The following is a 14,398-nucleotide window of genomic DNA, read 5'->3' as shown; positions in this document are numbered from 1 at the left end:
CTATCATCACATGCAACCATAAGCAACACATTAAGCTAAGTAAAAAAAGGAAAGAGAATATTCATTAAGAGCACCACTTTATACTACTGATTACAAACATTAATTTTTATGGCTTTAGACAACGCATACCCCAATACATTCTTAGGCACACATCTATGCCCAAGTTAAAACAAGATAAACAGAGACAGCGGATCACTTAGACTGCAATATCCAAATGTGTGACTAAGCTACAGGGCGGGGGGGAGGGGGCAAAAAATTTGAATTTTACTGCACACAAGAGCACAAATTTGAGTCTATACATACAGACTTAGCTGGGTGTAATCTTTTGCTAATTTGTTTGTGTGTTTTTTCTGACTTTAGATACAGGATAAGCTGCAGGCTGGTTTCCTTTGTACAGCAAAGCTCCTTCCTAGGAAAGATAGCTATCACATTACATTCATCCACTTATCTATTTCCCCCTTCGTTAAGACAGATGCATATTTTTAGTAACTCGGTTGTCAATCCAGTTTTAAAAATCAGCCACAAATCAGAAAGTGACAATGTGGTTGTTAACTATGTAACTAATTCTAATACAGACCACAGACAATGAAGCTGCAGCTTAGTTTGCGAAAGGAAGAAAGTGGTTGTCCCTCCCGAACATAGTTCAGGTACTTGGCTGCCACATTTGCTTGACATTTTAGAGATGACACGACTGGTCAAAGGTTTCTTCTAAAAAGAAAGTGGGAGCTTGCACTGACCAGAGGTGTTGTCTAATACATAAATCCTTGCGAGAAACCTGCAGAATCATATCTAGGTGGAAAAAAAAGGTTAACTGAAGACTGTATACTATACCTAACAGCTTTTATTTATTCTAAAGAAATAGGGGACATTCAGACCCAGGGTTTGAATTTGGGGTGGTGCTGTGTGGAGCCAGGAGCTGGACTTGATGATCCTTGAGGGTCCTTTCCAATTCAGGATATTCTGTGATCCTATGAACCACAGGGTACTCAAGTACCTTCCTCAGATGTTTATTCTATACTCAGCCTATAATTTCACCTTGCAGAATGCCCCCTTCATCCAATTCAGCTACAGCAATTATTTATTTTAACCTGACTTTTTTTGTTAATAGTTTTTAAAAGGTTATTCTCTCTATTGACCACAGCAGTCAATTTCAGATAATCACAATAAATATAATAAAACTTTATTTAAAAAAAAAAAAAATCAAGTGCTACATCAAAGGATGCTACATGCTTGAAAATGCTTATTAAAAACATTTGCTTCAGGTTGGTACTTTACTTTTAAACAGAGCAATTTCATTTTTTTTTTACCCAAAAAATACTTAACTACTGGTTCCAAAATGCTGCTCAAAAAATAACGCCCCGTTCTGCTTTTTTTCAATCAAGACCTCATAGATGTGTTTGTGAACACATAAAGTAAAGAGAAGTTACTCCCTCATCTGGAAAAAAAAAAAAAACCCACTTCAGTTTACATTATTTTTAACCTAAAGAGAACAATGCTTCTGACACTCATGGAAACTTCTCCCATATTAAAAAAAAAAAAAAAAAAAAAGGAGAAAAGGAAGTTAAGTAGAAAGCCAGCGCCTGAAAATAACTGTATTTTTTTTCTGGCTGTGGGCCATACAAATTGATTATGGCTTTTTACTCATTCTAACGATGGTGATTTTGAATGTTTTATAATTTCAACATGCTAAATTAGACTATACTTCTACAGACTTGTTGTAACCAAGCTTCCACAGACACAATTAATTGTAACTAGCCTCAAAAACAAGATAATCTGTCTTGCAGTGAAAAATGGGAAAAGTGGCAAGCTGTCCTTCATTTTTATCACATTACCTAACTTACTTCAGTTCTCAAATTTTAGGCAGAAACTGCTAATTGTAGCAATCGCTTTTAGTACTCATATAGCACTGAAATCTGATGTGTGCACAGAATTTGGACCTACTGAAATTCTAACCTTTTGAGCATATAAAAGCATTTAATATTTCATTTACAGCAAATGACAGTTCATTTATAGCTTCTGCAGCCCAAAGGGAACAAAGCATTAACTGACGTAATTGTTTGCCCTTTCCATCATCTTTCCAAACTTGCACTTGTATGAAATGAGCCACTATTGAACAGACCTATGAAAACCACTTCCTCAAAAAAATGGACTGTGCCAACACAGTGCAAAGATCTGCATAAGAGATGCATCCAGGTTGATTAATGACCTTAATAAACCCGTACAGTGAACAAGATTTGTTCTTTTCTGTGTAGGAAAGATGAGATTTTCATAGTTAAAAAATAATATGCAGATACCACACAGATACCAATATCTAAGTATCTGCTGGAGATGCGAATACAACCAGATAAAAGCTACAGCTTTGCTCTGTATCACTAAGCTCAAGCAATACATTGCACAGAAACAGTGGCCTTGACACGGTTCTGCCCTCCTCTTCTGACCCTCCCTCTCTTTTTTTCCACCTAGTCACTTATCAGGGTGGAACTGCATCAATTTATACAACAACTGCAGAACTTGGAAATTATTAAGCTACTTTTTGCTCACTAAGACTTCCAACTCCTTTAAGAGTAAGTTACAACTGGAGGGAAAAATCCTTGTGAGGGAAGAGCGCAATATCTCCACCCTCTTCGCGCTCATGTGGCAACCGTTACTCAAGTGCCCACTGGAAACAGCTATTAAGCCTGGAGGACAAGGAAAAGAGCAGCAAGATAAAGTTTAATCAGCCACTATGCAAAGCCTATAAATACAACAAGCAAAGGTCAAGAAAAGGTAGCAAAAGCCTTGATATTAGACCTCTAGTGCTAATGATGTAGCACTGACAGTACCTATCGATTGTTTAGCAAAGCATTTTGTTGACTTGCAACGTGGGAACACAGACCCACAGGAAAGCTGGCTGCAGTGCCTGATAAAGCTAGAAAAAAACTGGGTGGAGAAGAACAGCTGCAACAAGTTCTGCAAGAAGATAAAACACAGACAAGAAGCATCAAGTGAAAGAAAATTCTGGTCTTGGGGAAAAAAAAATCCCAAACTGCTAATGAGAAAAAACATTGGAAGCATTTACCCCTTGGAAGAAAATAATCAATCTCTTCTGTTCAGACTCTCAGACACTGCTGGGACGATGTCGGCTGACACCCTGCGTAACACAGATTACGACTGCACCCAGTATTCCGAAGCCCTAGGCTTAGTTGCATGATGTATTTTGATTTTTGTATTTTTTTTTTCCTACTTCAAACACTGCAAATACCACAGAATTCCCCACATCACTAGGGTGCCCCTTGACTAAGATAACAGTTAGTTATCTTCACTCAAAAATCTCTCTTTTTTCTACTTTGATGTCTCTAGCACCTAGTCTCAAGTTAAATATGCTAGATTAACGATCCTTCAGTAATGTAATTTTTCCCCTGATGTAGGTACTTTACAAGTATAACTAAAATCATGCTTTCTATCATGCTAAATATATTTATTTCATTTTTAGTACCCAATTCTCATGTCTCTTCCCCTAGAGAAATTCAGTTTAATCAAAGGAAGGACTCATGGGTCTCATCAAGTACTGGAACTCTGATCAAGTTTTCCTTGATAAAATGGAAATTTGTTTCAGGCTTTTTTCCATTAGATAATGACATTCAGTAGTACTAGTGGGTAGAGTAACTTCAGCCGTGAAGATTTCATCTCTGTCAATAAAAATTACCTCTCTTTCTGTACTAGACGTAACCAGTTATCCCCCAAAGTGAGCAATTTATTCATCATTCCATTAGTTTGGAAGATAACATCTAGCCAAAGCTATCTGGGCAGGTCATGACCAGGTTAAGCTATCTAAAAGGCAACTGACAAGCTGTATAGAATCATAGAATCATTAAGGTTGGAAAAGACCTCTTAGGATTATCTAGTCCAACCATCAACCCATCCCCATCATGACTCTCAGTGCCACCCTTCTTGAAGACCTCCAGGGACAGTGACCGCACCACCTCTCTGGGCAGCCTGTGCCAGTGCATCAACACTCTTTCACAGAATTTCTTCCTAATATCCAAACTGTGCAACCTGAGGCCACTACCTCTTGTCCCTCACTATTACCTGGGAAAAAGAGATTGACAACCCCCTCACTACAACCTCCTTCCAGATTCCTCCTTATTAGTATGTGACAACATAAAAGCAGCTATACCATAACACAAGAGTTCCACATGCACAGCCTCCCTCCAAACTTACATTTAGAAGCAACGATTTAGAGGGCAAAGAGAGTCTCAGTGCTTTCTCCCACCTCTGAGAGAACTAAGCAGGTGTCACTAGATCATTGTAATTTCTGTTACCTGTAGTCTGCCCGTGTCTGAGGTTACACACAGACCCAGGATGCCAAAGCAAACATGTGAGAAGAAAATATGAAGCAGTGGGTCCTTACTGGAATCCCGTCTCCTCCCACAACAATGGAACTGCTAAACCTGTAACATCCAGTATTCAGGCCTCTCAATATTTCCTCAGATACATAAGCTCAACATTTGTTAAGAGTTACTTAACACATCTTGTATATTAGCATGTCATCCACAATCCAATTCATTGTCAAATTATCAGCAGCTGGCAAAAATGGGAAACTTAACGGCTGTAGGGCCCTTCACATTAAAAACATGATGTAAACATATTATAACAAAGAAAGAAAACTGGGGAAAAAATAAAGCCTATATTATGAACAAATGCCGAAACAAGTAATGGCAAAAAGATTCTTTTTTTTAAATCCTGATCAACTTCTTCCAGCAATACAGTGACATGTGAAACTTTCTGGATCTAATTACAGCTCCATTTCCATCTAAATCATATACAAATTACTACTGCCATAGCACTGATTTTACCAGCACCCAGATTTCTGCTGTCTTACAGATATTCCTATCAGTTGTGACAAAGTTACCAGACTGGTGACAGGGCCTGAGGGAACGGCATGGAGCTGTCAGGAGAGGGGCAGCTGGGGGTTAGGGAAAGGTTCTGCACCAGAGGGCGGTGGGCATGGAACACACTGCCCAGGGCAGTGGGCACGACCCCGAGTGCCAGAGTTCAGGGAGCATTTGGACAGCATTCTCAGACACAGGGTTTGGATTCTGGGTGATGCTGTGTGGAACCAGGAGCTGGACTTGACGATCCTTGTGGGTCCCTTCCAACTTGGGATACTCCATCACTTCATGCATGACTTCCAGTCAAGCTTTTAAAGTTATGAAGAAAACCCAGAGAGAATATATGAGGCTGGAGTGGACCTTAAGACAGCATCTTGGTCAACCTCCCATTGAAAGAATAGCAAATGCTGAATTTGGACCACATCGCTTAGGCTCTTGTTTAGCTTGGTCTTCAAAACCTCCAAGGTCAGAGAATTCCCAGCCTCTGTATGGAAGTCTGCTTCACTGTAAGGATAGACATTGAAACATTTTCTCCTTAGGCCAAGCTGGAACACTGTAGCGATCCTGATCACCCCACATGGAGGAGTCAGCAATTCCCATTAAGAGATGGCTGTAGCAGGCCAAAGCCTGTGCTGCACACACAGGTACTGTGCAGCAGTACTTCAGTACTTGTACTTCAGGCTGGTACTGTGCTGCACATACCCCAGGCCACAGGACAACTTCAGCCAGCTCAGTGTAACAGGAACCTGCAGCAGCTCCCACTTGATTCAGGCGATTATGTGTGGCCTTGCCTTTATCTACGAGTGTAACAGGTCCTCATGTGAGCATCCTTTGTTTGACAGTAGAAATTATGAATGGAGTTCCAGTAGGAATTATGAATAGAGTTGTTTTCTTGAAAGGAAATCCTATAATAGCTCAAATGACCAAAACGGAATAACCCTTTCTATGAATTGGGTCTGCATAGTAAGTCCCATATGAATTGAAAGCCTGTTTGATGCTGCATTAACTCAGGGCTCCCAGAATCTGAAGTGATGTGAGATTATCTTTACAGTGTTACTTCTAATAAATAGCATTCTCAATTGTATTTTACAGAGTCTGAGTATCTTTCTTGGCTTATCACACAGCAGCACATTCCAGTGCAAAATAAACTTACCCTATTTCAATTTACAACCACTATCCCTCCTGTAGCACATCTTGAGAGTCTGCTTCCATTTTCTTGGTGTTCTGCATATATATTAACAGGCTGCCCCTACGTCCCTCTGAAGACTCATCATCCCATGCAGCTTCAGGTCCCATGTAGATCATGCACCATCTTCTCAGCCTTCCAGGGGAGAGGGGGCAGCAAAGCTTGATGCAATGTTTTAGGTGTGGGCTACTAAATGCTGAGTAAATGGGAATAATCACAGTACCATCTCGTGACTACATTCCTGTACGTTGCCAGAGTACACTGCTGATTCATGTTTAGCGTTTCCAGCTTGTACCCCCTGCAAACGGTTATTCTGTCCCAGATGAAGGACTTTCCATTTGTCCTTGCTGAATTTCACGACGGTGTTGTCAGCTCACTTCCCCATCCTGTTTAGTTCCCTCTGAAATGCAGCCCTGCCCTTGAGCAGTCTGACTGCTCCCCAGATTCAGTACACTTCCACCTCCAGATCAAATGACAAAGGTATTAAGCAAGACAGGTCCCTTGGAACTCCTTGTAACCATCTTCCAAGGCAAAGCATAAACTACTGCAAGGAATAAGCCTAAACCAAAGACCATGCAGTTTATCAAGTTGCTTGGATGTTGGTTGGTTTGTTTTTTACCGAGATCTACAGATTCTACCTATAGTTATTTGAAAAGTACTGTGGTGCAAACCACTGATTCATTAATTCTTTCTTTATTGCAGGATGATCTTATATATTTACAAGCTTCAGATAACCAGCTTTCAAATTCACTAAACATACCACATCAACATCTCAAATGGAGGGACCCAAAATTCCCCTACAGGAAGCAGCTGCCACAAAAGACAGCCAATTTCTTTACCCTATCCCAATATCATTCAATATCTTCTATTATCTTTAGTCTGAGCCAGAATTTTCACTCTACAGCTTATCTATTGCAAAAATAAATAAATTACATAAGCCATTCACATCAGACTATGTTGAATTGATCCAATTTCACTCTGAGGAAGAAACTATCTTGAGATGTTTCCAACAAAGCATGCCTGTAGATAAATGCTTCAGCTTCTAAAAGCTAACATACTCTTTTTTAAAACTTCCTCTTCAGACAACTTTTCTCAGCCAATTTTTTCTTCACTACCACCCTCCTCAGCAAGGATCCATTCTATGGATGTAAAAAGAAAAGCTGATGAACAGTGAGCACATAAGGAACTTCAGCAGAAGTAAGTGTTTGAAATTATTTAAATCATGGAACCATAGAATGGCTTGGGCTGGAAGGGACCTTAATGAACACCCAATTCTAACTCTTCTGATGTGGACAAGATTGCCCAGGCCCCCATCCAACCTGGTCTTGAACACCTCCAAGGATGTGGCATCCACATTCTCTGGGCAACCTGTTCCAGTGCCTCACTACTCTCCCCGTGAAGAATTTTAGTAGTTTCTAATCTAGACCTACTCTCCCGTGCTTGCTGAACATCATGAGGTTTGCATGGGCCCACGTCTCAAGCCTGTCATGGTCCCTCTGAATGACAGCTTTTCCCTTCAGCATGTCAACTACACAACTCAGCTTGGTATCACATCAAGGTTCACGTAATCCCATTGTCAATGCCAGCAACAAAGATGTGAAATAGTACCAGTCCCAATACCAACCCCTGAGGAACACCATTTGTCACTAGACTCCATCTGGACACTGAACTGCTGACCACAACTATTTGAGCTCTTTATCCGCCAAGTTGTTCATTTGTCAAATGCTTTGTGCCTGTCAGAATCATGCTTGGATACAACTTTGTCACTCATCCACACTCTCTCAAAAGTTGATTCATTCTGTTTACCATCATTGTTAGCTGTACTTCCTGACTTAAATGACTTTAAAGTGTATAAAAATGAAGGTGTGGGTTTTGTTTGTAAGTTCAAACAACTTATTAAAAGTCCATCCACACTCTATTACACCAAACATGTACAGTCCAACATAGATCTAGATATTCAATTTGTAACTTCATACAGTAGCTAGGCAGAAGGAACAGTTACATAGTTTCACTTCCTCTACATTCCATTTCATTAAGGAATCCTTAAAACCAGTTCAGTGCCTGCCATAAAACTCGAGTTGCTCTCAGCCAATTCTCTACTGCTACATGTTCCAGGCAAAAAGAGATATTAAAAATGCCTCTTGGTAATGTTAGTTAGAAGACGGACATGGTAAGTTTAGCAGTAAAAAAATAAAAATTAAGTAAAAAAAAATTTAATCATTTTCAGAAAATGATATTACATTGTAATCCTTCAGCTCTTTGCGATTTCTTTCTTGCTCACCTTCTGGAGTCCTCAGCCCAACCTCCTGCTCAAAGCAAGCCCAGCAAGAACAGGCTGTTTGAGGCACTGCAGTCCTACACTTATTACTATGAAAATTACCCACACTTATTACCATAAAGAGCACAAATTTACTTCCAAAGCTGTCTTTTAAACAATGGGGGGCAAGAGTCCCTCTTGGAAGTTGCGCTACAACCAGGGAGGCTCCTGCTGCATGCTGGCAGGAGCCAGAGGCACCACGCTGGATAGCAGTCACAGGCAGGAGAAATAAAGCATTTCCATTGCCTTTTATTCTTGCCAAGCCCACAAACACGGGAACAAACCAAACTGGTTCTAGGCTGTGTTTCAGTCGCGGGACTTTTACTGCTAGTTATGTGTGAACCACAGCAGCCACCATTTACTGAACGCGGATCTACCAGCAAATCCCAGGAGATTTCCCAAGTGTAAAGTTTGAAAGATTCTTTATACTTGTAAACTCAGTTGATCACACATGGAATCATAGTATGCACAGCTCTAAGCAGAACTAAATTGGCTAGGTTTTGATATAAAGGGATATACAGAAAATGTGCAAGCTTTATTGCTAACAGCTGCAATTTTAGAATGCAGAAATGTTTCCAAATGACTCAAAGTAACTTGCATTGCAATGCTGGCAATCAATCAGAAAAATCGCTGCAAAAGCTTTAAGTTAATCAATGCCTATAGACTTCTGCAACAATGCCTAAGGACTGCTACAAAGTCTGCAGGGGCTTCATCATGCTGGGCACCATACACATAACAGAAAGTTCCATCAGGAGTTGAATCATCTCCACAGGCAAGGGCACCTCAGTCTGCTTCATGCAAGCAATAAGGCTGGACACCGGTAAGGGATAAAGAGATGCAGAGGAGGAAAAACAACTATTTCAAGATAAAGTCATGGAGAATACGAGGTCTCAACTTCCTGTTCACTGAATTACAGTGCTTGCTTATATCGAATTTAGCCCAAAGATTCTGCAAACGAGTATGAGATCTTTCAATCTAAGCATGTGGTTAATATTCATCATTCATGAAAGCAAAGACATAGTACAAGTCTGAGCAACTCTCCTATACTAGAGTTTCAAAAACACAGTGAGACAGCATGGTTGATTTTCATACTCACTGTGCTTTCCACATGCTGCTTGTGATTTTAACATGCTACTACTCCATCTACTATGGTGTTCGCAGTTTGACCAAGGTCATTCTTTCTGGATCACATTTTGATTTATGTCAGGGTCAAAACATTAGTATTAAGATCAATGGCAGCATGCTTATATTAGTTCTGACGGTAGGATATGAGAAACGAGCAGTGTATGGGAAGAGCTTGTTACGTTATTGTAAGCCTGTAAGCTTTCTCCCACAACATCTTCCAGCATTAGCTTTCTTTTCATACTCATATGAAGTATCCTGGGTTGCCATTTTAGATATCAGCAAAAGAAAAAGCTACTTGTCTGAGATAAGACAATGACAAAACCAGAAAAGAAAAACCAGCAACCAAGTGCACTGTTTTAAAAAGCTCCCTTCAGCTCTTCCATTACTATGTCAGCTACCACTTACACCATTTACACTCAGTAGCTATCTTAGTTTCTAGGATGTTAGTAGAGAATATGTCAAGCTTTGGTAAAAACAAACAAACAAAAACATTCATCATTTTCACTAATTTACCTGGTATCAAATCTTGGATATAATCTTAAAAATTACAACCAGAGATTAAATCTAGCCTAAATGTCAATGATAGAATTGTTAGGGTTGGAAAAGACCTCTCAGATCAACCAGTCTGACCACCAGCCCACCCCCACCATGCCCACTGACCACGTCCCTCAGTGTCACATCCACACGGCTCTAGAACACCTCCAGGGATGGTGACTCCACCTCCTCCCTGGGCAGCCTGTGCCAGTGCCTCACCACTCTTTCTGAGAAGAAATTTTTCCTAACACCCAACCTGAACCTCCCCTTGTGTAACGTAAGGCCGTTACCTCTCAGTCTATCACTATTTACCTGGGAGAAGAGGCTGACTTCCACCTCATTACAGCCTCCTTTGAGGTTGCTGTAGAGAGCTCCCAGGACTCGCAAAGATATTCGGTCTCACTTGGGCTCTCTACTCGTATCGACCTTGAAAGCAGGCAAGTAGGTAAGAGAGAGCTGTACAGATAGTTTCAGCAGGCCTTCAGCCTGCTCCCCAGATAAAAAGCAGCACAATTTTTTAAAGTTGCTGCAGTGTAAGACGAATAATTTTTAAGGAAGCTAGAAATGGAATAGGAACAAAGGAACAAACAAAAGAATTCTCAGGTTTAACAGCACATTCATAGAAGACATTTGTCTTCAAAACATAATACTGACCATTGGGCTTATAGTGTTACTACGGCTTCCTTCAACCTGACACCCAGAAGGATACTGTGCACCCATCTCCACCAATTAAAACAAAACAACAACAAAAACTGCACACTCAAATATGAACTGAAAGTTGTCCTCAAACCATATGGCAACACGGAATGTAGTAATTATACTAGAAAAGGAAGAGTGTACTGCAAAAAGCCTGAAAATTGTATGCACTTGCAAAAGAAACTCTTAAGCTATATTTTTGCTCCTCTCAGATGGCAAGAGGCTCTTTGCAACTAAAGGCACAATTTTTTCTTATCATTCTTTCGCTATGGGTTCACAGATTCCCCAAATGACAAAAACAAACAAAACAACTTTAACTTTCTTCTCAGTCTTACTCTTTCCTCAGCAATATTCCGGCACTAAGGGCCCAGCTAGACTAAGAAATAAGAAGTAGCACATCACTGTTTAGTCTGAAATTGACGTTTAAGCTTTCTGGCCAGCCTACGTAGTTCGCTCTGCTCTCATGTTTTTCCCATGTACTTTCAACATGTTCATACTTCTCTAGTACAGAGCGCATGTAGAGCAATACAACTCTTTCCCCCATGAGTTTGATTTACAGTCTCTATACACAAAGGATCTGACTTTTGCTTTTCGTTGTTAGACAAATGGCAAAGCTGTTTATTTTCCACTTTTACCCTTAAACTCTTTAACTAAGATTGGGGACCAGAAGCAGTCACATCAATCTGAGATCCATCAGCACCGTTATTCTTCTCACTTGTGACAGCCCCACGAAGAGCATCTTGCTGCTCCTCCTGTGCATTGGCTCCATCTTTCCCCAATCTTTGCCTCACTGATATGCAAGATAGAAGGACAAGTGTTTTCCATTTTCATTTTTCCCTTTCTTTTGTGATATTCTAATTTGTCCTTCTCTCATTTCTGTCATCCACCTGGGCACCTGCTCCTATTACTTTTTTTCTGTAGCATCTTCTCTGGAATTCGTACTGCATGCACCAACTGTCTTCATACAGTCACCTTCACCTGAGCACAGCAGAAATAGGACAGGAGCAAGAATTCACAGCCGCAGTTCCACCTCCTCTCCACAACTTCCTTCCTGCAGCTGTAGTGAAACATGTATGTCCACATCTGAGGGATTGACATGATATTCCTACTTTCTTACTTCCTGTTTTTGGCTAGATTCTCCAGCACACCCCCCCCCCCTTTTTTTTTTTAAACTGTGTCTTCCTATGTTTAACTTGTGGCAACCTAGTAGAAAGGTGCTGAACAAAAGCTGAAACACCCTCCTCTCCCTTCCCTTCTCATGAACTACCGTTTCCTTTCGAGCTCCTACCCACTGTCCCGACTGGTCCTTCCTCTTCCATGCTCAATTACTGCACCTGCAGAATGGCACTTTGTTAAGATCAGCAGGACTGGATCTCACAAACCACTATCTGAAAAGGCTTGCTTTAAAAATCCACTGGACTGTTTTCATTTTCCCCTTCTTCCTGGAGTTACACACAGACACGGCACTGAAGAAAACACTCAACAGCAGTTTTCAACGTGTGACCCACAAACGTAAGTCATCAAGGAATTCTAAGGAATCCATGAAGGATGAATTTAAAAAAAAATCCAGAGCACTAATCCATGACTTATTAGTAAGTTTAAGCATACTACTTAAGAGTCTACACCCAAGGGATAAGTTTTGAATAACAGGTTGTATGAACAGAAGGAAATCAGTGCAAACTCTTCCACTTTCTTAAAGGACTTCAACCATAACCATTCAAACTCTGAATCTAGCACTACATTTGTTTATCCAGGAGTGCCAAAGAAAGCTGTAGAGAAAAAGCAGCAGCTCCTCCACAAATCAACAAAGCCATGCTATGTTCTGAGCTGTCACAACTTCCAGGGCACGCCATCAGTCCCATCACATTGATGTATATGGCATCGCTGACAAATCTTGTAAAGTCATACATACATGTGAAGGAATGCAATCAAAGTCAGAGTTAAAAATAGATGGTTCTGAAGTATCTGAATGATGCCAGTACCTCGAGACACCACAGAGGGACCGACACGTTCTCAGCACTCTAAGAACACTGAACCTTCTTCACACTGTTTTCTAAATGGTGAATTGTCTGAAGACAGCACAACGAACAAGAGCACTCGCGACTCAGAATTGATTGCTTTTATTACCACCTTCATACCGACACCATCGTATTTGTAACAAGTCGTTAAGCAATTACTCAAATCGAATACTTCATTAGAAGGAAAATGAAGGCTTATTGACCTTTATTCCGATAGCTGCATCGCGACAATCCGTTTCTTCCCCCAGGTCTGCTCCCGGAGACACGCTCACCGTCTCCTTGCTCAGCTCCTACTCTGCGCCCTTCCTCCCCTTTATCCCAACTCCGCTTCGCTCTCCCTGCCTCCCTCCGGCACCCTCAGCCTCACTACACCCCCCGCAGTGCAGCACCTCGCTCGGAAAGCCGCCCCGTGCCTCCCACTCGCCAGCGCCCCGCGTTCCCCCACCGCACAGCCACGCTTCAAAGCGCGCCGTGAGTCCGCACCGCGGCAGCGCAGGAAGAAGCCACGCTCAGCAACGCCGCGGCGTTCCGCTCGGGGCTTTTTTCCCCTCCCCGCGGACACACCGCGCCCAGATGGCGATCCCCGGGGCTCCTCCGCCGCTCCCCGCCCGACTTTCACCGAAGTTCGGGGCGGTCCCCGAGCACGGAGCCGGGGGGCTCCTCCTGCCCAGGCAGCGCTGCCGCCTGTTTGCCTTGGCCCGGGCTGCGCTGGAAGCCGGCCGCGGGGCAGCCAGCTCGACGCTTTTTTTGTTTTCCCCTCCCCTCTCTCCTCTTTAAAGGGCGGCCCCGGCCCCATCCCCGACGCTGTCAGGGAGGCCGACCCCCCCGGCTCGCCCCCTCCCCGCGCACACGGAGCGCGGAGCGAGGCCCCGGGGGCTCCCTCAACCGCCACCCAGCCAACAGCCGCAACCGCCGCGACCGGAGAAGAAGATCGACGAGAAGAAAGGACGGGAAACGGGTGGCTCACCTTCCTTCTCGGCCCGGGCCGCGTGCAGGAGCACCGCCAGGGTGAGGCGCAGCGCGGCCGCCCCCCAGCCGCCGCATTGAGGGAAGGGGGAGCCGGCCGCCGCCTCCCGCCGCGCCGTCATCGCGCTGCCGCAGCCGGTGCGGGTCCGCCGCGTCTCCGGCCGGGCCGCGGCGCGCGCGCGGAGGAGCTCGGGGAGGGGAGGGGAGGGACGGGGCGGAAAGGGGCGGGGCGGAAAGGGGCGGGAAGAGTGCAGCGTGGGCACGCGCGTGCACGCTGAGGCGCACACCTGCCCCGCCCCGCTCCCTGCCCGAGGGGCGGGGCCAAGGGGCGAGGGCGGTGCCATTTTAAGTGTGGGCAAGACGCCTCTTCCGCTGGTGGCGGGTTGTGAGCTGTGTTTGGTTTCATTTTTTTGTGTGTGTTTTTTTTTCTTCTTCCCCCCCCCCCCTCCCCAAGCTGTTGTTGTTTTTGATGCGACTGTGAGTTTTGTGCAAGCTCTAGCTGTCCGTGGTGTTAGTAATCTCGTCTCTTTATCGCCGTCACCTCTTTCTGAAGACTCGGGGACTGCTCTCATTGTTTCCCCGCAGACCGCGCCGAGGTTTTTACTGCCCGTGCTCAAAATGGCGGCGGGAGGGCTGCGGCCGGGGTTGTTTCTTGCAGCGCTTTGCGGGCTCGCTGGTGCCACGG

The 14,398-nt window shown here is 43.4% G+C and overlaps 1 protein-coding gene across 1 annotated transcript in view; it reads right to left on the bottom strand.

Annotated features, from left to right (window-relative positions):
- TMEM131 (transmembrane protein 131) overlaps positions 1-13,881 on the bottom strand; it is a 96,668-nt gene extending 82,787 nt beyond the window's left edge. Inside the window, exon 1 of the mRNA XM_021412604.1 lies at positions 13,715-13,881. Coding sequence (XP_021268279.1) covers positions 13,715-13,835 — 121 coding nt within the window. The 5' untranslated portion in view covers positions 13,836-13,881. The remainder of the gene's footprint in view (positions 1-13,714) is intronic.

Source organism: Numida meleagris, chromosome 1 (genome assembly GCF_002078875.1).
Source record: "Numida meleagris isolate 19003 breed g44 Domestic line chromosome 1, NumMel1.0, whole genome shotgun sequence".
Classification (NCBI taxonomy): Eukaryota; Metazoa; Chordata; class Aves; order Galliformes; family Numididae; genus Numida; species Numida meleagris.
Note: the sequence above shows the minus strand (reverse complement) of the source record. Positions and strands in the feature narration are given on the sequence as shown.